This window comes from Apodemus sylvaticus, chromosome 3 (assembly GCF_947179515.1).
Source record: "Apodemus sylvaticus chromosome 3, mApoSyl1.1, whole genome shotgun sequence".
Lineage (NCBI taxonomy): Eukaryota > Metazoa > Chordata > Mammalia > Rodentia > Muridae > Apodemus > Apodemus sylvaticus.
Window position 1 is genome coordinate 122,682,136 of NC_067474.1, and position 24,936 is coordinate 122,707,071.

Here is a 24,936-nt window from a genome sequence, read left to right on the forward strand (position 1 = left end):
GACGAGCATATGCAAACCATCACATCCTCTGTACCTACTGAAAAGGGAGGAAAGAAACACAAAGAGAAAACAACAAAGTGAGGTGTGAGATATCTCACACCTGGAGCCCCAGCATTTGGAAGACTGAGACAGTTCACTGAAGCTGGAGGCCAGCCTGGGTAATTTAGCAAGATACTGTTTCAAATTAAAAAAAAAAAAAAAAAAAAGCTAGGACTGTAAAGGTAGATCATTGCACACATGTGATCTGGGCTCAGTGCCCAGTACATATTCATCCACCCCATGCTTTGAAAAAGAAGTGGTCCTTTTTGCAAGTACAGTTGCATACTATAGTTGAATCATATAAATAGAATCATATATATTGTGGTTGAGTTTTTTTAAAAAACAGGATGCCAGTAGCTGAAGCAATTTGTGTAGCCCAGGTCAGCCTCAAACCCACAGCAATCCTCCTGCCTTAACCTTCCAAATGCTAGAGTTATAGATGTGTATCAACATGCCTGTCTCACATGAGATCTATTGTTTATTGATTTTAATTTTTTTTAAATTTATGAGTATGGATGCTTTGCCTGTATACCCCGTATGTGCCTGGTACCTACAGAGGCCAGAAGATGGTGTCAGATCCCCTGGACTAGAGTTATAGATGGTTGTTGTGAGCCATCATGTGGGAACTGGGAATCAAACTAGGGTCCTTTGCAAGACTAGCTAGTACACTTAACCTCTGAGCCACCTCTGTGTCTAAGTGTGAAGCTGACTGACCTGCAGCTCTTGCTGGAGCTCTGACTGGTCTTGAACTTGCCAGGATCTTCCCATTTTAGCATGAGCCACCATACCACACAGACTACGTGCACTGTCGAGAGGCTTCTTCACTTGCATGACTTAAGGTTCCTGTGTCTTGTAGTACAGATTACTGCTATTTTTTGTTTTGTTATTTTTTTAAAGATTTATTTATTTATTATACGCAAGTACACTGTAACTGTCTTCAGAAACACCAGAAGAGGGAGTCAGATCTTTTTAGGGATGATTGTGAGCCACCATGTGGGTGCTGGGATTTGAACTCAGGGCCTTCGGAAGAGCAGTTGAAAGGATAGAAAATAATACAGCCTAACTCTAATGACCCCAAGAAGTCAGAAATTTAAAATGCTATCTCGCTTTGTTAGAAACTAGGTAAAAGGTCACATTCCAGAGCCCACCCTTTGTTTAGAACTAGCAGAAAGGCCTTGAATAGGTGAACCTGGCCCCATAAGGCAACTGGAAATGGGCTAAGCTTATCTTGCTTCTGTAAACTGCTTATGCCTTTACCCCTATGCAGGAGTTCACGCAGCTATAGACATTCAAGAAAACAGGAAACTAATTGGTCCACTGAGTGCGGGCTCCGTTAATTTAAACTGATTGGCCTAAAAACTATGGAGTGGTACAAATCGATTGGCTCGCATTTCACGGGCTCTCCATGCTAAAAACGATTGGTTTGTGATCAGCTTTGTCTTAAACTTATAAAAGCTGTCCAATTCGGCACTCGTGGTCCACAGTCCTCTAACCCTATGCAGTGTATGGCTGTGGAACCCAGAATTCTGGAATAAAGAAATCCTCATGTTATTGCATTGAGACCGTTCCTCGAGAGTGATTTGGGTGTCGCCTTCCAGGGTGTGGGGTGCTGGGGCACCCTCAGTTTTGGGGGGTCTTTTTTTGGGGGGGGTATTTTCAAGACAGGTGTAGCCCTGGCTGTCCTGGAACTCACTTTGTAGACCAGGCTGGCCTCGAACTCAGAAATCCACCTGCTTCTGCCTCCCAAGTGCTGGGATTAAATGCGTGCGCCACCACCGCCCAGCTTTGGGGGTCTTACACAGTCTGTGCTCTTACCCACTGAGCCATCTCTCCAGTCCCACTACTGTTTTGTTGTTGTTGTTTTAAGATTTATTTATTTATATGAGCACTCTGTCTGTAGCTGTCTTCAGACACACTACAAGAGAACATCGGATCCCTTTACAGATGGTTGTGAGCCACCATATGGTTGCTGGGAATTGAACTCAGGACCTCGGGACGAGCAGTCAATGCTCTTAACTGCTGAGACGTCTCTCCAGCTCCCTCTCTCTCTCCCTCCCCCCCTCCCATACACATATACACAAAGATACACATACACACTAATAATAATAATAATAGCAATAACAGTAATAATAATATAGACAATAAGGAAATCCCATATAAGGCAGAAATATAAAGAGAAATAAAGCATCAGTCTACAGATCTAAAAACTCAGGAAACCCCAAGCTGGGTAAATATGAAGTCTATGTCCCAGCAAACACTGAAAAAGAAAGACTTGTGTAAACAGCTGGAGGGAAGAATAGTGATTTGCTGAGGCACAGCAGCACTGATAACAGCAGGCCTGCTGACTAGAGCGTGCTCTTGAGCAGTGTAGTGTCCAACAGATGCTGAACAAGATGCAAATAAACACAAACACTGTCAACCGGCATTCTTTCTCTTGCTAAAACATACTTCCAAAATAAAGGTATCTGTTACAGGTAAACCTACATGGCAGAAAATATTAAATGAACTTTGCAATTTGAAGAGGTATAATACCAGAGGAAAACACAAACCTATATGAAATATACTAGAAATAGTAAACATTTGGATAACTGTAAATGACTATATTTTTTTGAGTTTCTTTGTGAGATGGCTAATCACTTTATGATTTAAAACATATTGTGAGATTAATTATATGTAAAATATATAACAATAGCATAAACATGAAGTTCTGGGTGATTTGCTCATAAAGCTCTCTCTTTTCCCGTTTCTACTTTTTCTTTTTCTTTTTTTTATAGTTATTTTCTATATTCTTTGTTTACATTCTAAAAGCTTTTCCCTTTCCCAGTTCTCCCCCCCCCCCCCATATGTCCCATAAGTTCTCTTCTCTCTATCCATTCTCTGATCTTTCCCCCTCCCTTTTCTCTGTCTCTGTACTCCCCTACAATGCTGGATCAAGCCTTTCCAGGATTAGGGCCCTCTTCTTCCTTCTTCATGGGAATCATTTGATATGCTAATTGTATCTTTAGTATTCAGAGCTTCAGGGCTATGTTTCTACTTTTTCATGTGTTTGTATGTACTGCGTATGTGGTGGTTTTGATAAGAATGGACCTCACTAGTGCATATATTTGAACACTTGGTCCCCAGTTGGAGGAACTGTTTGGGAAGAATTAGGAGGTGTGGCCTTGTTGAGGAGATATGTTACTGAGGGGTCTTTGAGGGTTCAAAAGCCACACCATTGCTAGATAGCTCTTTTCCACCAAGGATGAAAGCGCTCATTTGCTCCAGCAGCATGCATGACTGCCTGCTGCTGCCGTGCTCCCTGACGTGATGGTAACAGCTCAACCTCTAGAACTGTGAGTCCTCAAGTTTTATTTTTTATGTATTGCCTTGGTCATGGTGTTTATTATAGCAATTAAAAAGTAACTAAGATAGTATACATGAGTGTGTGTGTGTCTCAGTGTGTGGATGTATGTGGAGGCCTGAGGTTATACCTGGAATCTTCTTTATTAATTGTTCTTCCACCTTATTCATTGAGGCGGGGTTTCTCATTAAATACAGAACTCACCGATGATTCAGCTGGTCTTGTTAGTCAGCTTGGCCTGGGCAGCCTTTGGTTCTGCCTTCCAAGGCTGGAATTATAGGAAAGCTACTGTGTCTACCTGGCATTGCTAGTTCTAGAGAGACAAACTCTTTCTCCCTTGCTGCCATGGTAAGAATTTTAGCTGCTGACCCATTTCCCCAGTCCCACAAGGTTCTTATATAATAACTTTGGAAATAACCACTATACCGCTTTTAAAAATAAACAAAGAGCCACTGTTGTATTCTGTAGCTGCCTGCAGCTACTACGAACTGGGTTGCTGGAACAGAAGCTGAGGGATGTATGGGGAAGGGGCGAAAAGAAAGAGGCCAGGATTAGCGGGGCAGTGGTGGTGCACGCCTGTAATCCTAGCACTCTGGGAGGCAGAGGCAGGCAGATTTCTGAGTTCGAGGCCAGCCTGGTCTACAGAGTAAGTTCCAGGACAGCCAGGCTATACAGAGAAACCCTGTCTTGAAAAAAACCAAATCCAAAAAAAACAAAAAAACAAACAAACAAAAAAAAACAAAAAAGAAAAAGAAAAGAAAGAAAGAGGCCAGGATGATATTTTACCTATTGAGGCCCCAAAGAAAGAGGCCAGGATGATATTTTACCGATCGAGGCCCCAACTTTAATGGGGGTCAGACCGTTTAACAGTTTGAGCAAGCCCCTACCCCCCAGACTCTGGACTGAGTTCTGGTGAAGTCAAAGTCATCTGGCCGTAGGTGGAGCAGGATCCTGACTTGCGCAGGGATTCTGTGCTCAATGTAGGCTGGGAGTTCACCTTGACCAATGTCAAGTACATTCTTAGCACTCCACCCTAGGAAAAAAATTCCTGCTGTAACTTTGTCCTTGGCTAATGTCAAGTTCCTGCCATGTGGCATGACACCCCAATATGGCTCTGTATAAGCCACCTTGATGTCATGGTGTTTGCCTGTAATCCTACTACTTGAGAACCTGAGGCAAGAGGACCAAACATTTGAGGCTAGCTTGAGCTATGTAACAAGATCCCTTTTAAGAAGGGGTTGGTGGTGGTGGTGCATGATAGCTCTGCAGACTTTTAATCCCATCACTTTGGAGGTAGAGGCAGGTTGACCTCTGTGAGTTTGAGGACAGCCTGGTCTATGTAGTGAGTTCCAGGCCAGCAGAGATACACAGTGAAAACCTGTCTTCTATAAACAAAAAATAAAGTCTTTGTTTTGGGGTGTTGCTATGTCACCCAGACCTGAGGAAGATCGAGAAACTTCATGGCCATGACTGTTTGTTCAGTCTGCGTTAGAAGAGCCAGGAGGCCAGGGCAATACTGATAACATGCTTCACCCCAAGATCAACTTTGACAAATACCATTAGGGTGACTTTGGGGGAGTTAGTATGAGACGTGACCACTTCAAGAAGAGCCAGAACTGTGACCAACCACCAACATGGATAAACTTTGGACATTGGTCACTGAGGATTGGTAGCCACTGCCAAAATAAGCCTGGAGCTCTCCCAGTCACTGATGTGGTATGATCCTGATACCACAAAGTTCTGGGGAAGAGAAAGTTTCCTAAGCAGCCTGTCATCATGAAAGCCAAATGCTTTAGGAAAGGAGCTCAGGAGTTTAAGGGTGTTGAGAGGGTTTCTGTGTCCTGAAGGCTTGAAGCCTACATTAATCAAATGCTAACTATCTTTAAAACAAAAAAACTCTACACAGGGACCATAGAAATGGCTCAGTACATAAAGGGACTTGCCACCAAGTATAGTGACTTGAGTTCAGTCCTTGAGGCCCACATGGTGAAGGAACAGTGACTCCTGATAGTTGTTCCTTGCCTTTCCTCTTCCCATGTGTGCCACGGTTGCACATGTAAGTATACACACAAAAAAACACACTATAATCAAGAATTTTAAATGTCAATAAGTGGAAAGTAAGTGAGTGAGAAATGATCTTCCCCACAATCTATATATTTGAAAGAGGCTTAATTACATTCATAATAAAGTAAAACATAAAAGATTACTAGAAATAAAGGGATATTTTATACTATTAGAAGGTCAGTTACTTAGGAAGCTACATTTCTATGTGTATGAGACCTAATAATTTTTAAAATATATAAGAGCAAAACTGAAAGATGAAAGAAATCACAGTTGGATATTTTAACACTCTCCTCTCAATAAAGGTAGAGCAACATGAGCCAGTAAAGATTCAAATGATCTGACCAGTGCTACCCATTATCTTGGTTAATAGCCCTGAAATACTGGCACCAGTGGCGGCATATCAAACAAGTACACATTGAATTTCCCCAAATAGGTCCCATCAATCTCAGAAAACTGAAATCATGAAGAGAATGTTCTTAGCTGGGAATGGTAGCTTACACCTGAAATCTCAGTACTCAGAGAGCCTCTGAGCCACACAGTGAGGCCCTGTCTCAAAAAGTTAAAAAAAATAAAAATAAAAAAAGCATGAAGTTTCAACTTGGGAATCTAGAAAAAAGGAACAAATTAAATCCAAAGAAAGTGGGAAATCTAACAGGGCTTGGCATCCGGTGGTGAACGCTCACTAGCATGCAGGAAGCCTGGAGTCTGGTGTCCAGCTCCAGTCTATAACCTAGTTCTCAGGTGAGGCAGGAGAGGCCTAAGCTCAAGGCCGGCATGCAAGCAGAGGCACAGAAGTGTAAATATCCGGGGCTAAAAAGAAAGAAGCTATAGTAAGAGAGATACTCTAAAAGAGTAGCCATTACATTTTAAATAACAAAGCTAAGATGGTAAATTTAGCAATTTAAGAGGAAAGGGACAAATCCTCAAATCACCTATGACACAAGGTTGGGTTGGAGAGATGATGGCTCAGCAGTCAAGCGCACTGGCTGCTCTTCCAGAGTCCCTGGTTCAATTTCCAGCACCCATGTGGCAACTCAAATCTGTTTGTAACTCCAGTTTCAGGAGATCCAATGTCCTCTTCTGGCCTCCAAAGATACATGTAGGAAAACACCTATATACATAAGAAGTTTAAAAAATTTAAATGACACAAAGTGAAGTAAAAAACCTGAACAGACTCCTACCCACTACTAGAACTCTCAAACACTCAAAGAAGGAATATCAGTGTCTTATACCCTTATAAAAGTAAGCAGAGCTGGGGTGGAGCTTTGTGACTGAGTGCTTGAGGCTGCCTGAAATTAATCCTCCACAGGTGGGAGGGGGAGATTTTCCACCAAGTATTACCAAGTGTATCCCATTATCAAAATCAGATAGAGCATTGTAAGAAATAGTAAAGACCAGTGTTCTTTCTGAAAGTGAATTTAAAAATTTTAACAAAATATTTTAAATTAAGTTGGGCATAGTATCTCATCCATGGAAATCCTGCGCTGGGGATGCAGAAGCAGGAAGATCATGAGCTTCAGGCTGAGGCCAGCCTGATCTTTTAACCAAACAAAACCAAAGTCACAAAAGCCCAAAAGATGAGTCTACAAAATGTAGTTTACCCTGGGAATACAAGACTTACACGTAATATCACAAGAACACAAGGCTGTAATAACTCACCATATTAGAACAAGCACATGCCTGTAATTCCAGCATCAGGGAGGTAAAGGCAAGATCAGAAGTTCAAGGCCAATCTTGGCTACCTAATGAGTGTGGGCAGCTTGGGCTATCAGCATGAAAATTCACTGTTCTTCTTAGTATTTGTTCTCAACAACCTAAGAGAAGCGCGTCCCAGTCTGGTAAAGACACATGAAACCTTTTCAGCTCAGTGACAAAACTGGAAATACTTTCCCCTAAGATTGGAAAAGTTCTGTTTCTGTTTTCTGAAGATCTTATAGATCTTACAAATTAGGTCTTATAAGCAGAGATATGAGAGATAGAGAGGCAAGAAACACAATAAAACTTGCTGTTCACAGATTCTGTTGCTATTTTCATAGAAAACCTCAAAGAACCTTCAAAAACAAAGGCAAAAATGGTCACAATGGGAAGGCTTAAGGTCCAGGCCTTTGGGAAGCTGAGGTAAGGGATAAAGACCGAGCAGGGCTGTGTAGTGAGACCCTGTCTCAACCCCTTATTCAAGAGAAAATAAGGAGGTGGAGACGTTAATAAATCTGGAAGCAAACTCAGTCATTTTGCTGTGTTTTAAGTTGGAAGTAAAAAAATTACATTTCACTTACTGAAGCTGGAGATGTCGCCTAGTTGATAAAATACTTGCTACATGCATGAAGCCCAGGCTTGTATTCCAGTTCCCAGAGGTATAAAATTGAGTGTGGTGGTGCACACATGTGATGCCAGCGCCTGGGAGTGGAGAGATGTGGAAGCAGGAGGATGAAAAGCTCAACTCAACGTCATCCTCAGAAACACAGCAAGTTCTCGGCCTGCCTGAGTGACCTAGTGAGATCCTGCTGAAAAAAAGGGAGAACAAGCTGGGGGAGAGCCCAGCAGCACAGCCTTGCCTAGCACATGGCCCGTGGCGATGGAAATCAAACAGTTGCTGGCTAAGGGATATAGAAAGTCTGGAAGAAAGAGAAGAGAATGTCTAGAATCACGGGAATGTTCTGTATCCTCATTGGGGTATCAGTCACCGTAGTGAATCATGAGATACTTGAAACTTCATTTTTTTTCAGCAAACATTGTGTGTGTGTGTGTGTGTGTGTGTGTGTGTATATGAGTTCCCTGCTATAATAGTTATTAGGGACATAAAAATAGAGAAAGGCAAGTGTCTGGGCTTGTAGGGGACATCAAAGCAAAGAGTGGGCACAAATGCTCTGAAGCAAAGAAAAAACACCAAGGATATGATTCTCATGTGCTGGAGTTAGAGAAGGAACCATAAAAGTTCTTCACAAAAGACAGAAGAATAGCCGAGCATGGTGGCACACACCTGTAATCCCAGCACTTGGGAGGCAGAGGCAGGTGGATTTCTGAGTTCGAGGCCAACCTGGTCTACAGAGTGAGCTCCAGGACAGCCAGGGCTACACAGAGAAACCTTGTCTTGAGAAACCAAAAAAAAAGGCAGAAGGACTTTGGGGTCAAGAGAACTCATTAATGTAGGTATAGGCACGCGCGCGCATGTGTGTGTGTGTGTGTGTGTGTGTGTGCACATGCTTGATGTACTTGAGAGCTGTAAGCAGCTGGTTGTGGCAGCAGCCATGGGTGATACAGTAATGTGAGGCTGTATACTTTAAGGGTGGAACAAAAGAGGTTGGACTGATCATCACTAGGGGGACTGATGAAGCCTTTTACATGGGAGGGACATCAGTGCTCTTTCAGGGTTTTAGAAGAAAATATTCATCAGTAAAAAAAGTATTAAAGTTGAGATTATAGGCAGAACTAAATTAGAAAGGGGTTGTAAAATAAAACAGTGGCTGCTTTTAATATTTATTCATTATAACATTGTGATTATGTTTTTTATATCTGTCTATTCCCTTTCTTCCTTTAAAATTAACATAGGAATCCAGAAACCTTTTGGACCACCACAGGCATGTTTCCCCAGGAGTTCATTATTTGTTTTCACAAACATGTAAAGATTGAAAAGCTTGTGATACAAAGTTACTTGGGTAAGCAAATCACACATTAATTTTCCATTATCCTTTAATTTTTCCATAGACAGAGGACACATGCAAACTTTTGGCAGGAGACTAGTTTTTCCTTACAGCACGGGACCCACTTTTATTACTGAAATGGGAGGGTGGAGAGTCTGAGTTAACTGCCCTTGGCACAATTAGCCTCTTAAGTTGCAAACCCTTCCAAAGCACATCATAATTTCCATGCAGCTTGCTGTGTGAACGAACATCTTTGGCAGAAGACTATTAGGAATGTAAGAAGCTGGCTTGCCCAAGTACTGGGTTCTATGACATCGTCATCCTAGGTTCATTTAGCCTGTAGTTCTCATAGTCTTGCTGTAAATCTGATAACCCATATTATTCTCATTAGATAGTTTTGATTCTTCCATTGCTAATGACATTTTCTGGGGATTAGGAATGGAATCTCCTCTTAGAACATAAAGTCCTGTCTATGATAAAGTATATCAGAGTCATGGCAGGAAACAGAATAGATCCCAGATGTTTCCAATGAAGAGACTTTATTAATAGATCTACTTATAAAATTCTGGCCTGGGCTGCAGGAATGAATAAGGGATAATGGGACTCTTAGAAACCAGCTACACAGGGAGGGAGCCACTGCCTCCTGAGACAAGGAACTGAAAGTGTTACCAAAGCCCAGGGGGGCAGGGAGCAGGGCTGGGGAATGTACAGTGAGGCCTGCGGGGCTACAGTCTTGAAGGGAAAGGACCATCAAAGATATGGCAGGAAGCAGGACAGAGTGTAGATAAAAGATTCTGGTCTCACTTCTCTGCCCTCCAATCTTCTGGTGCCTGCCACTGGCCATCCCGAAAGAAAAGCGAATTGGTAAATTAGTCTAGGAGATATAATTTATAGGAGTCAGCTCCTCCAGAGTAGGACATAGAAGGGAAGGGTGGTTCTGGAGGTCATGTGGGGACAATGGAGAAAACCCTGTGCAGCAGGAAGACGCATACATGGTATGCTTCTGTCTTTCATTACGGAGGCCCTAGACAGGGCCCGTGTGTAAACTCTTGTACTGGCATTTACAAGCTCTAGTTTACTGGACACCTTTCCTGACTTCTGTAAAGCCTGTGTCCTCATCAGAAAAGTAGGTTAATAATACCTTTCTCATAAAGACCAAGAGAATGAACAAATATGCCTGACTCAGAGCATGTTCTCCATAAAGACTTACGACCATGATTACTAATTGTATCACAGCCAGTATATAAATACTCCAGATAATAACAAGATTCAGAAAAGCACTACTAGATGTGTGCTCTGTAGTGATAAATACCATCATTGCTACTAGAAGTAGAATGCATCACTATAGGATAAATGGGAAAACAGTCTCAGCTTTCAGGATTCCTGGTTCCAGTACTTTGTGTTGTCCCTAACAGTCTATGGCAGTCAAGGGCAGCAGAGGAAAGAAGTACAGACACCACAGCAACATAGAATTAAGTAGCTAATTAACATTTGTATTTATTCTGTTTATTTACAATGCTAGTGCGGACTTTGAGGATTGAAAAGACCACATCTAAAGAGCCATTGGATTTTGAGCAGTGGGTTGAAAAAGGTGTGTATTCATGTCTCCAGTACTGTTCTGAGCACGAGAGTGGCTGAGAGCCTGGCCTCGGCCCTTGTGCTAGCAGTCCAACTGCATTTTGATAAATACAAGGTGACTTTAATGAGTCTTTAACACACACAAGGCCTAGAAAAACACACATTTGTGCAGTCATCATATGCACTGCTTATGTAACAACATTTTCAAAATTTTAGGCTTTTGTGAGCTAGTGGCTTGTATATTAGCTTCATACCTTTCTTTCCAGATTAATGATAGTGTTTAAGTATCAGCTGAGCTGGGTGTGGTCGCACATGTCCTTAGTCCCAGGATTCAGAAGACAGAAGCAGGGGGATCTCTGTGTTTGAGGCCAGCTTGATCTATATAGATCATTCTAGGCTGGCCTGCTACATAGTGAGTCCTTGTTTCAAAAAAAAAATCAATCCTTTTATAAATAACTGCTGTCCTCCAGGTAAGCACACACATAATTAGTTCATGTGTCTGTTTCCTTTTCTTAGCAAATCCTGTGAGAACAGGAGAAAAATAAAAAGGCATAAAGCTATAAGGAGAAAAAACATATAAACCTAGTGAACACGACAAATGTAGATCAATAACTTTTATGCCAGAGGGACAGCCTGAGCTTCCAGAGGGACAGCCTGAACTTCCAGAGCGCACCCCAGTTAGGGTGGATCCTAGAGCCTTCCAGGGAGAAGAGCAAGAAGTGAGGTCGTTTATTTCATGCGGCCCTAGAAAGGCCTGGAGTCTGAGAGCAGCAGCTGACATGGAGTAGGAATGAGGTGTGGATGACTGGTTTATAATATCTAATTTCAGCACACTGTTCATGAAGTTAGACTAGAAAGTGGGTATTGATTTCAGAAACTTAGATTTCTACTTACCATAACATAAACTTAAATGACAAATATGTAAGAAATAGAATATAACCATATTATAATTCCAGGAAAAACAACCTAAATTTAAATTTTAATGTATATGGATGTTTTGTCTGTATGTACATCTGTGCACCACATTCATGCCTGGGTCCCACAGAGGCCAGAAGGTAAGTATCAGATCGTTTGGGACTGGAGTTACAGACACTGTGAAGTGCTGTGTGGGTTCTAGGAACTGAACCCAGATCCGCTAGCAAACAGTCAGTGCTCTTCACTGCTGAGCCATCTCTGCAGTCCCTCACCTCCAACCTCCACTACTGCTTTTTATACAGGTTTTTACTCTGTATGTATCCTAGGCTGGCCTGGTACTTACAATCAATCCTTCTGCCTCAGTCTAGTCTCCTGAGTGCTGGGATTTCGGGTGTGTACACTTTACCAGCTTAGAAGTGGAAACCATGGCTAGAGAAGGCATGGCAAAGCAGGGGTAATAGTACTGTCTAAGAAAAGTATTAGGAAACAGGAAAGCGGCTCCAGAATCTTACTTCCTAAAGACTTCCTCTTTGGTAGTGGGTAGCTTTTGAAATTCTATGCATTATTTGATACAAATTAACATCAAGAGGTATTATATTAACTAAGTAGTTCATGTTTCTGAAAGAACACTCAGAGTAATTCATGGAAAAATAAACTAGTGCAGCCTACCATTATGCAAATAGTACATTATTAAACTTGGGTACAAGAAGAGATCATGTCACAGGCCATTCCACATCACAGTGACATTTTCATATAGGAAAAATGGCTTCTTACATAAAAGTCTTTTATGAGCTTGATCAATAAAAGGGAAGAGCTTGGGGGCTGGAGAGAGAACTCAGTAGTTGAGAGCACCGACTACTCTTCAAAAGGTCCAGAGTTCAATTCCCAGTAACCACAAGGCACCTTACAACCATCTATAATGAGATGCAATGTCCTCTGCTGGCATGCAGGTATACATGCAGATAGGACTCTTAAGTATACATATAATAAGGAAAGAAATCACTTTTTAAAATGAAGGACTACATTTTATCAATTTCTTACTTTATTTCTTTAGTTTAACTTCTTTAGTAATATTCCTTTGTGTAATTTACATTTGCATTGTCTTAGTTATAATCACTAGAGGTATTTTATAGCTCATTTTTTTAAACCTTTAAGCCAAATGTCTTATCAAATTCCAACCCCTCAAATAATGATAATTTACTTAAATCTGGACTTAACAATAGTTTGCCAAATAATCACATTTTGCTGAACACAAATTTCCATGGCTTTCTTCATATATTTGAGCCTTAACCTATTTCTATTAAATTTATACTTTAGATTTAATACACACAGAGGGGCAGCTTCAAAATGAAGAAATCGTGGTAAGTGTATATACTTTATAGAGATAAGATTATCCCTAGTGAGCCTAATTTAGATTTTAAGGTTTCCCAGTATGAATTATTCATGATGAATAGCCTAATGGTATTAGCAGTTCTTTGCCTATTCAACCATTAAAGATTATTTTCAATAATATTATAAGCTAAATATATTATTAATTAGACTCTTAAAAAAAACTAATCCTAGAGAAAGTGGCTGCGTGGATAAAACAGAATTGAATCCATTTGTTTTATTTTGCTCAGTGATTTATTTTTTAAGAACTTGGTTACGTTGTTTCATTTGGCTCTGTAGGCTGGGTAGAATAGGGCACTGAGGGGTTTAGCTGTCAGAGTTGGATGGGTAATTAAGCGTGAAAGGACAAGAGAGGTTTAGATAAGGGGAACTAGAGCATAGGATCAGCAACAAATAAGCCAGAGAGCTGGAGTGGAAAGCAAGCAGGGTGTGTCCGACAGCATTCCACTGGGCTCTGCTTGCTGAGTGGAGTGAATGCCCTGACAGGGGCTCTGCTTTGTCAGGAGTCTGTCTCTGCCGCCTGTCACGCCCTAGTTTTAGACAGACAGGAACCAGCAAAATTCTCCAAGTGTGTTTAGCAGCCAGTGTTGGTATACAGCTCTTCTCCAGAACATTTAGAGTGGCTTCCTATCTGCCAGGGTTGTGGCTTTGCACCTTCCAGGAGCTGTTGTGAAATCAGCATTTCACAGACTCCTTGGAAGGTGGAAGAACTCAGGCCACTTGTAGTGCAAGTGTTAAGACTTGAGTTTGTTCTCCATCATACACATGTAAGCCCATTGCTGGGAAGCAAGATCTTTGGGGCTTGCTGGCACACACACACACACACACACACACACACACACACACACACACACGAAACTCCTGGAAATGTTTGAATCCCACAATTCATTTTTCTCCCACCAAAGTTCCTCCAGTGGGGAGGCCAGTAGGATGGGTGGGTGGGGGGATTATATTGAATTGCTTCTGAATTCTTTGGTATTGTGTTGAGGACTCTCTGGGAGAGTTATAGAACATTTGGAAAGTAGTAAGGCAAAATAGGAGGCTGAGAGCTACTCAGATGTTCATTACAGATAGTTGGCTGGCTCCATTTGTTCCTCTAGCTGCTGACCATAGCTCAGGTAGCACAGCAAAAATAGGTAGAAAATTTTATATCTTCTTTTTAAACTTAATATTATACTCCAAGATTTATAATTACGTTTTAAGGTACTGCTTACCTATTTACATATACTTAAGCTCACATACGCTCTCTGCCATCACAGGTAACTGACAGTGGACATTAATTAGCACATTCTGTGCACATTATGACCATCTTTTTCATTATTTTCTAGGAATAAATTTCATGAGATGGAATTACTCAGCACAAGACTATAAGCATTTTATGGCTTTTTATGTATATTGCCAAATTGCTTTCCAGTTTCCAGAGAATTATATAAATGTGAGAGTCTAGTCATGCTTTTTAGGGTAGTGCATTCCAAAGCATTCCAGACTGACAAAACTGTTCAGCACGAACAGTTCTTTTTTTTTTTTTTTTGGTTTTTTTTTTTTTTTTTGGTTTTTTAGAGACAGGGTTTCTCTGTGTCCTGGAACTCACTCTGTAGACCAGGCTGGCCTCGAACTCAGAAATCTGTTGTATTCCATAGCTACCTGCAGCTATTATGAACTGGGTTTCTGGAACAGAAGCTGAGGGATAGATGGGGAAGGGGCGAAAAGAAAGAAGGCCAGGACAATATTTTACTGACCGAGGTCGAAACTTTAATGGCGGTTAGACCTTTTAGCAGTTTGGGCAAACCGTTCCCCCCAGACTCCAGGTTGAGTTCCAGTGGAAGTTGTCTAGCTTCTCCTGGAGGTCCTTGTCTTGACTGCTCCGGCAGCTGGGTGGGTCACCTGCTTAATTCAGGAATTCATAGACCTGGAAGAACAACGAGTTTAACCTTCTCTGAGCTTCTCCACCCTAGGATAAAAATTCCTGCTGTAACCTACTTCCCTATTGTCCTACCGGCAGATTCTTGCCTTGAAGCCAGGGATTGTCCTTGGCTTCCTACCTTATGGTATGAATCCCAAATATGGCTCTGTACAGAAATCCACCTGCCTCTGCCTCCCAAGAGCTGGGATTACAGACGTGCACCACCACACCTGGCAGCATGAACAGTTCTTTACAAAGACACTTGTAAAACAGTTGGTCAGAAGTGGACATTTGTAGTTTTTAGTCCTCCCACTGTTTTTCACAGAACCAAGAGTGACAGATACCATGCCAGATCACTCTCAGACACCGCAATGATGCTGGCCTGCCTTCTGAACACTCTTGCCCTTAGCTCTTGTTACATGCTAGAAAAGTGACTCTTCATCAAAGCCTCTGTTCTGCCAGATGCTAGTAGTTTGCTAGGATTGCTAAAAGCATTCATATTGATTTTTTTTCTCTTACAGGCACGAGATGGCTACGCCACTTTCTTGAGATTCATTATCGTCTCAGCATTTGATCATTTTGCATCTGTGCACAGCATTTCTGCAGAGGGACTAACAGTCTCAAGTCTTCCTTAGTAATTACAACAAATTGCTCTGAACTACTTTTAAAATATATTTATTGAAGTTCAAAGCTATCTTTGATATGTTTACTATTAAATAGGTTTGTATCACTCTGCTTCCATTTTTTATTGAATTTATTCTTCATTTACATTTCAAATGTTATATCCCTTCCAGGTTTCCCCCCTCCCCGAAAACCCCCAACCCATCCTCCCAGCCCTGCCTTCAAGAATATGCTCCTCTACCCAACCCACTCCCACGACCCCCCACTTGATTTCCCCACACTGGTGCCTCTATTGAGCCTTCACATGACCAAGGACCTCTCCTCCCACTGATGCCCACCAAGGCATTCCTCTGCCACTCTTTTGGCTGGAACCATGTGTACCCCTTGGTTGATGGCTTAGTCTCTGAGAGCCCTGGGGTGTCTGGTTGGCGGACATCATTGTTCTTCCCGTAGGGTCCATTTTTTTTATAAAGGATGAATGTGTTTATTTCTCCTTCACTTACTCAAAATATATATTACCTGATATCATTGCATTATAGCATGAAGTGACCTTGAGCATTGCAAAGCATTAAGCCACGAAACTGTGCACACTGTTAAGTTTGTTTCTAGGCATATATAACACACAATCAGAATAGCGTAGTGTCTTTTGAGTTCTGCTTTGGGGCAAGAGCGAGCCTGGCCCTCAGTTGGCTTTGTGCTTTGCGGAGATCTCCAGGAACTCCTGCATGTCTTCTGGAGGACCCCATGATGACTGATGCCTTCTGGTGGATCTCAGTGGGAACGATGTCTAATACGTCTTCCTTCGTTCCCTGTGGTGGCAAGTCCCCTGGCCTTCTCTGTGACATATGCTACGGGATTGCACTCATATAGCAGCTGCAGCTTTCCATTTGGGCTTTTCTTGTTGGTGAGGTATAAAAAGATCCCCCATACGCCAGCCTGCGGTGGACATCAGGCACCATGAACCCCACAGAGCAGACACCATAGGGAGCTGACCCAGATGGAGGGAGCTTTTTCCTCCAGACATACTCACCGATGGCAGGGTCAGTGTCCTTGGCATAGCCCTCATTTAGGCTGTAGATATTACCTTTCTTGATCTTCACATCCCTGTCCACCATAATGAATTCTTCAATAACGGGTCCAGCATGAAGCAGTTGACACCACAGTCCATGGCAAGGACCAACATGGTGGCCCTGCCATTGAGTGCATAGCTGGCTGCCACCAGGTCCCGGCCTGGCTGCACAGCGTCCTTCTCATGAGGCTCACCAGTAGTTTTCTTTCTGTAAATGCTAAAAATGTTTCTGATGGGCACAAGGCAGTTGATGTTGGAAGCGCCATCAAAGGGACCAAAACAACATATTTGCCCCTCTTCTCAGGTTCTATTATGATGGCATGTACGTATTCTTCAGACACAAGAACACAGGTAGCACAGGAGAACTTCAGCATATTGATAACCAGGTCATTGGAAAGTGGGAAGCCGTCCTGAGCTATTTGGACTTATGCTTACTCATGGCCCTAAGGTGGTGGCTGCTAAAATATGAGAACAATTAACTAGAGCCTTCCCCAAGAGCTATCGGTGCAAGAAGATTCCCGAGAATACCACAAGATGTTCCTGCCCTAACCGCGGAATGTACCTGCTGGTGTTAACTCCGGGTGTCCTCTCCAGAAGACCAGATGACCTCCTCGCTTGCTTCCTGCTTCGACCCCTAGGGGTGTCTCTGCCCTTCCCTCCTTTGTCTGGTGTGAAGGTTATTTCCTTCTCTGTAAGCCTTAAAACCCACTTACCTCCCCGACATTAAATGAAGCCTTGACACAACCCAGACTGACTCTGACTTTGTTAGCGTGCTTGGCTTCCCTTTTCTCTCCCCCCCATTTTTGAGCCTCAGGTAGTGCCTCTTCGAGACCCTGGAATAACTGGACCTGCTGGATGGGTCAGGAAAGCATGTCCAGCTTCTTCCCTTGGTTCCTAGTCACACTGGTTGAGCCAGCCATACCATAGAGCTGTGTGCTGAGATGGTTTTGACCACGGTGCAGAGTGAATTCAGCATCTGGGTCAACTGGACTGTGCCCAAGCCTTCCTGCCCTCCTCCATGACAAAGCGGGTCAGGGTACTGATATCTGTTTCGAAGGACTCGGGGTCCACCATTGCTGGGGTCTGCAGCAGGTGCTGTCTGTAGGTGCTGGCTAAAGGTGCAGGCAGGTGGGGCCTACAGAAGATAGTCACAGTGGGAGGACTGGAGACTGTACAATGTCTGCAAAATCTCAATGAACTTCTGTTTCCATTTTTATTCATATTTTCTTCATTATTTTGGGCAAAGAAATTCTGGTTCCATTGAATCAGCAGCATTAGAGGATATGAGGAAATTTTGACTTCAATATACAGCTTAATCAAGGAAATGACTGAATTTATAATTATAAAGTATATATATATAATATATATAAATTATATATAATGAATTTATAATTCATTGCACCTCTGTGGCATCTATAGAGCCATCAGATCTTAGTGAATGATTTTTTTAATTTATTAAGTGATTTTTACAAAAGGCTAAGTGAGCAGTATAAGCAGTAATAGTGCAAGAGTCAAGGGGAAGGGCTGGAGAGATGGCTCAGTGGTTAAGGGCACCGACTGCTCTTCCGGAGGTCCTGAGTTCAGTTCCCGGCAACCACATGGTAGCTCACTCACCATAATGAGATCTGATACCTTCTTCTGGAGTGTCTAAAGACAGCTACAGTGCACTTACATATGATAAATAAATCTTAAAAAAAAAAAAGTCAAGGGGAAGGCTGGAGAGATGGCTCAGAGGTTAAGAGCACTGGCTGCTCTTCTGAAGGTCCTGAGTTCAAATCCCAACAACCATATGGTGGCTCACAACCATTCATAACGAGATCTGACACCCTTTTCTGGTGTGTCTGAAGACTTACATATAAATAATAAATAAATCTTTAAAAAAAAAGAAAAAAAGAGTCAGGGGAGAAGTAGTGCTCATAGAAAGGTTCACTGCAGTCCTGGAACCTGAGCCAGCCCTCGTAAAGCAAGCTAGTTTGCAATTGTTTGTTTCTTTGGCTGGTTCTAAAACAGATTTTCTCTGTGTAACCCTGGCTGACTTGGAACTTGCTCTGTAGACCAGGCTGGCTTTGAACTCACAGAGATCTGCCTGCTTCTGCATCCCAAATACTGGGAATAAAGGGGTCACAGCCACAGCCTCCAGACATTTATTTGTTTGTTTGTTTTAGTGGGTTATTTTTTTATTTTGGTGAAATTTTAAGAAATACTTAATAATGATTTGAGAAGATCTCAGAAAAGGATTAAAAAACATAATCTTAATTTCCTAACAGTCATTATTGACATCATTTTATATGTCCTGATATTTGATAAAGCAAGGAACATAGCTGGATAAGCTGATGAAAGACTCCTTTGACTATATCTTACTATTGCTTTATTTTGAAAACCTAAAAAAAACAGTGTAGCAAAAAACTAAATTATAAAGCAATTGCAAAATATACCTTCTTCCCTCTGGCTATATGTCTTCTGAGGACGCCAGTCCTGTTGAATTACCCTACTCTATATGAGAGTTCATCCTGATTAGCCATCTCTATCCTGAAGTGCCCAAGTAAGGTCCTACTATGTAGGGACTCTAGTTATTAGGGCTTTAATGTGTCTCTTAGGGGATGAAGTTCAACCTGCTACATACCATATTTATAAGTGTACAGAGCCATATTGGGGAGTCGTGCCACCTGGTAGGAACTTGACATTGGCCAAGGACAATCCCTGGCTTCAGGCAGGAATCTGCTGGTAGGACAATAGGGGAGTAGGTTACAGCAGGAATTTTTATCCTAGGGTGGAGAAGCTCAGAGTGAAGGTTAAGCTCATTGTTCCTCCAGGTCTATGAATTCCTGAATTAAGCAGGTAACCCACCCAGCTGCCGAGCAGTCAAGGACCGCCAGGAGAAGCTAGCCGACTTCTGACTTCCGCTGGAACTCTGCTGGGAGTCTGCGGGGAGGGATTTGCCCAAATTGTTAAAAGGTCTGACAGCCATTAAAGTTGGGGCCTCGATCGGCCTCTTTCTTTTCGCCCCTTCCCCATACATCCCTCAGGTTCTGTTCCAGCAACCCAGTTCGTAGTAGCTTCAGGCAGCTACGGAATACGACATATAAGGGTTAATTTTATTTATCAACTGGCGGAGCCACAGTCACTAGGGGTTTGTCATACATTATTCTAGGTGGTTCCATGAGGTGTTTGCTTTTTTTTTTTTTGATATAATTTTTTATTTACATTTCAAATGATTTCCCCTTTTCTAGCCCCCCACTCCCCGAAAGTCCCATAAGCCCCTTTCTCTTCCCCTGTCCTCCCACCCACCCCTTCCCACTTCCCCGTTCTGGTTTTGCCGAATACTGCTTCACTGAGTCTTTCCAGAACAAGGGGCCACTCCTCCTTTCTTCTTGTCCCTCATTTGATGTGTAGATTATGTTTTGGGTATTCCAGTTTTCTAGGTTAATATCCACTTATTAGTGAGTGCATACCATGATTCACCTTTTGAGTCTGGGTTACCTCACTTAGTATGATGTTCTCTAGCTCCATCCATTTGCCTAAGAATTTCATGAATTCATTGTTTCTAATGGCTGAATAGTACTCCATTGTGTAGATATACCACATTTTTTGCATCCAATCTTCTGTTGAGGGATACCTGGGTTCTTTCCAGCATCTGGAAATTATAAATAGGGCTGCTATGAACATAGTAGCACATGTATCCTTATTACATGGTGGGGAATCCTCTGGGTATATGCCCAGGAGTGGTATAGCAGGATCTTCTGGAAGTGAGGTGCCCAGTTTTCGGAGGAACCACCAGACTGATTTCCAGAGTGGTTGTACCAATTTGCAACCCCACCAGCAGTAGAGGAGTGTTCCTCTTTCTCCACACCCTCTCCAACACCTGCTGTCTCCTGAATTTTTAATCTTAGCCATTCTGGAGGTCAGCATGCAGAAGAATGCGAATTGATCCATCCTTGTCTCCTTGTACTAAGCTCAAATCCAAATGGATCAAGGACCTCCACATAAAGCCAGACACTTTGAAGCTAATAGACTAGAAACTGGGGAAGACCCTTGAGGACATCGGTACAGGGAGAAAGTTTATGAACAGAACACCAATAGCATATGCTCTAAGATCAAGAATTGACAAATGGGACCTCATAAAATTACAAAGTTTCTGTAAGGCAAAGGACACCATCAAGAAGACAAATCGGCAACCAACAAATTCACCAACCCTATATCAGATAGAGGGCTAATATCCAATATATATATAAAGAACTCAAGAAGTTAGACTCCAGAAAACCAAACAACCCTATTAAAAAATGGGGTACAGAGTTAAAGAATTCTCACCTGAAGAACTTCGGATGGCGGAGAAGCATCTTAAAAAATGCTCAACTTCATTAGTCATTAGGGAAATGCAAATCAAAACAACCCTGAGGTGTTTGCTTTTAATAAACTAAGCATTTAAGTTTGGGGAGGTTCTGGATAAAGTGTATTGAGCTCCGTAATGCACTCGGCCCACCCCAGCCATCTGTTGGGGCTTCTCACTGCTGGGGCTTCCAGTCACCATTCACGGCTAACGGCTTGCAGGAAACACTGATGTACCGCTCAGGGGTGGAAAAATAATACAGCCTAAGATGAGGGCTTCAGCCTGGTGAGAAGCTATGAAGGCTGAGGCGGAAGAGTCAGGGGTAGCCAGGTTCCTGGACGGCCAGTTGTTGCTGGGAACCATGTGAAACTGGGGCCAGTGGACCTTCAGTGAGGCCGAGTAGGGGTGGGGTGGGGATGGGGACAGCTCCAGCTTGGCTTAGTGGGCGAGTGTCTGGGACCACGGAGGGGACTTCTGCTGGAGACTTAGGTAGCAGCTCTGTACAGTGAAGGCTTCTCCCCAAGGTGATTCTTGAGGAGAGAGACACAGCCTTTGCTTGTCCATACTGTTTATTCGCTGTACCTCATAGAAAATGTGTGCATAGCACATCTTCAGGGTGGACCAGAGATTAAATATCTTTTGCAGGAAGGAATTGTCTAGGAAGCTCATTGGCTAAACCTTCCAGTAAATGCCTCATTAGCATAGGGAACTCTTGTGTTCTGTGCTACGTGGCCAGTGGCCACGTTCTTTATGTGAGTTGTGGTCACGTGTTCCAGGCCAGGCCTCTGGTTGGGAGCAGGTGAAACAGCTACTGGCCTCGGGTCGGAGATGCCGGGGTTCTGAACCCTCTCAACCTTGCCATACTTCCTGGCATGGTCTACTGCCCCACAGGAGCTCTTAACAGAACAAAGACTGCATCCCCTGAACCAGAAGAGACTGGAACTGCAGCTCTGGCTCTTTCCTTGCTCTTCCTTTTGCAGCCTTCTCACTTCCTAGCAAGTTTGGACTTGTTAACATCTTTGAACTAAGTGAAGTTAATCTAGCTTCTGCCTAGTTCCACACCAGCCCAAAACGTACTGGCAGAAGCAACAGCTTCGCCTCACAATCCTGGAGCGTTGTTCCTAGTTTACTCCTGATTAGCTGATTTCTCTGCTCAGCTGGCAACTTCATCTAGGTAACAAAGCTTTGTTGGAACCAGGTGGCCTCAAGCGGGGATAGTTCTCCGAGCCAGGAAGAACCTCCTCAGTGATTCTGAAGAGTAACAAGAGAGGGAGAGGAAAAGCCTAAGTGCAAGCCTGTTTACAGTCTGCCCTGATTTCTAGATCATGTCACATAGGGAAGGCCGGTGTCACAATACAAGTCTACCTAAGGGCAAAAGCATAAGAGGTATGTGAGTGGGGACTATTGATGCTGCTACAGTCCTTAGTTTCTCCTGCTGTGGCACTGTGTAAAGCACAGAGCGGCCTGTGAAATACGCTGGCCAAAACAACTGAGCTTGAATCTAACCGAGCTCCAGAATTAGCCTTCGCCTTAATTCTCAAGGTAGGTGAGCAAAATGATGCCCAGGAACAAACAGACAAATGGCTGACAGGTTCCTATCCGGAACTTCACTGCTGGTGCTCCGGTGCTCTTCCGGGTCATGTGATCAGTTCTGGCCAATGAGATGAAGAGTAATATACTTAAAGGCTCAGCATTAAATTGCCTTGGAGTGACCCTTCAGAGCTCTGCCGCTCAAATGGCCAACAGAGGTCTGTAGCAAATCCAGTCTCGGTTTGGAAGTGAGGCCGATGGCTTACAGAGCGTCTTCATCTGAGTTGTCCTCATGGGAACGGAAAGGCCTCACTGTGCTGTGCTTGGGAGCTTCTGGAGCTGCTTCCCCTTACAGTCTGAGCTTGCAGGTCCCAAGCCACACACAGGTGACCTGACAGTCAGTGTTGTGGAAATGTTAAGGAAGGGTCTCTACTTTAGTTTCAGAGACATAGAGCTTCTCCAGCCACATGCCATGCGTGGATCTTATCTGGAGGCAACTTGAACAAACCAACTGAGAAAATATATTTTAAAGATAATTTAAGACATTTGCTTATGGGCCGGGTATTTTCTTCTTTCTAGATATACTGGTTGTAGCTTATGGTTTTTGGGTTTTGTTTTGTTTTTAAAAAACCTGTTGAACCAGGAATGGTGGTACATGCCTTTAATCCCAGAACTCTGGAGGCAGAGGCAGGTGGTTCTGTGAGTTTGAGGCCAGCCTGGTCTACAGAGTGAGTTCCAGAACAGTCACAGCTATGTAGAGAGAGCCTGTCTCAAAAAACAACAAAAAAGTAAATTAAAAAGAAAAACTGCCCAGGATTTTCCATGATATACATGGAACTATACAAGGGTAAAGATAAAGTAATAGCTAGGATTCTAGGATTTTATTTATTTATTTTTTGTGTTTCTTTTTTGTTTGTTTGTTTTTGTTTTGTTTTTTTCTTGAGACAGGGTTTCTCTGTGTAGCCCTGGCTGTCCTGGAACTCACTCTGTAGACCAGGCTGGCCTCGAACTCAGAAATCCGCCTGCCTCTGCCTCCCAAGCGCTGGGATTAAAGGCGTGCATGTGCCATCATTGCCCAGCTAGGACTTCATTTTAATCACGTAAGCAAGTATACTCGTTATGTTGTAGCTTGAGCATGCCAGGCAAATGCTTTACCATTGAGCTACACTTCAGTCCAATTAGAGATTGTTAATAATTTTTTTCAGGTTAAGCAAAGCAAATGTGTCCATGATATTGAATATGGGCAGTCGATACATGGGAGTTCAATATGCCAGCCTTCTTTTATGTATTCTTAAGATTGTTCAGAGCCGGGCGGTGGTGGTGCACGCCTGTAATCCCAGCACTCTGGGAGGTGGAGGCAGGCAGATTTCTGAGTTCCAGGCCAGTCTGATCTACGGAGTGAGTTCCAGGACAGGCAGGGCTATACAGAGAAACCCTGTCTCGAAAAACCAAGTCCAACCCCCCCCCCCAACAAAAAAAAAAGAAAGAAAGAAAGAAAAGAAAAAAAAAAGATTGTTCAGGATGAAAGAGTAAAAATAATACCCCAGAAAATTCTATTTATTGATTTGTTTTTCGCAGATTGGACATACATTTTTTTGAAGGAAAGTGAGAGTAGGGCAAGTTCCCATAGGACACCTCGGAAACCGTGTTGCGCTTCCGTTTTGTATATTCTTCAGAGAGCTCTCGGATGAGATTCCAGAAGGCATCAAACCCAAGCTGGAATGAATACCACCTGACTGTTTATTTGTTTGCGGGAATGAGGACTGCTGACCAGGCTTTATACTGTTAGGCAGAGTTACTCTTTTGCTGAGCTCCAGACTCAGCCCAGGGGTTGGTGAGTTTGTTTTTTTTAAGATTTATTTATTTATTTTATGTATATGAGTACACTGTCGCTGTACTGATGGTTGTGAGCCACCATGTGGTTGTTGGGATTTGAACTCAGGACCTTCTGAAGAGCAATCAGTGCTCTTAACCACTGAGCCAGCTCACCAGCCCTCAGCCCAGGTTTTTGTTTGTTTGTTTGTTTGTTTTCCGAGACAGGGTTTCTCTGTGTAGCCCTGGCTGTCCTAGAACTCGTGCTGTAGACCAAGCTGGCCTCGAATTCAGAAATCCACCTGCCTCTGCCTCCCAAGTGCTGGAGTTACAAGCGTGCGCCACCACACCCAGCTCAGCCCAGGGTTTTATCATGTAGGATTCATGATAAATTGCTTACAACAATCTGTGGCACCAATTTACTCCTGGAAAGTAAAGTCTGGGGGTGGGGTGGGAGGGGGACAAAGGAAGTCAGAAAGGAATGTGAGGAGGAGCGGGTTGTCATCGAAGATGGGATGGCGAATACTCGCTCATAAATCCCATCTGGGGAGGAATGAGTAGAGAGGTGGGAGGAGCAAGGAGCCAGCAGTCTTCGTGCTTGCACAGCTCTGGTGTTGTCCTGTAACATGGAGCCGGCCGGCACTGTTCTTGAGAATGTGACCTAGAGCCATTGCTTTCATGTTCAATAGCATGAAATGTTAAGGATTT

At 43.0% G+C, this 24,936-nt stretch overlaps 1 protein-coding gene and 1 pseudogene across 3 annotated transcripts in view; one reads left to right on the forward strand and one right to left on the reverse strand.

The window, feature by feature from the left end:
- Nucleotides 1–15,599, forward strand: part of Ift25 (intraflagellar transport 25) — a 29,832-nt gene extending 14,233 nt beyond the window's left edge. For all 3 annotated transcript variants that reach the window (XM_052176914.1, XM_052176913.1, XM_052176915.1), the window contains exons 3-6: nt 8,993–9,099; nt 10,607–10,675; nt 12,895–12,938; nt 15,391–15,599. In XM_052176914.1, the coding sequence (XP_052032874.1) occupies nt 8,993–9,099; nt 10,607–10,675; nt 12,895–12,938; nt 15,391–15,504 (334 nt within the window). In that variant the 3' untranslated portion in view covers nt 15,505–15,599. The remainder of the gene's footprint in view (nt 1–8,992; nt 9,100–10,606; nt 10,676–12,894; nt 12,939–15,390) is intronic.
- Nucleotides 15,600–16,172: 573 nt separating this feature from the next.
- LOC127680327 (fructose-1,6-bisphosphatase 1-like) lies at nt 16,173–22,056 on the reverse strand (annotated as a pseudogene).
- Nucleotides 22,057–24,936: the final 2,880 nt, after the last annotated feature.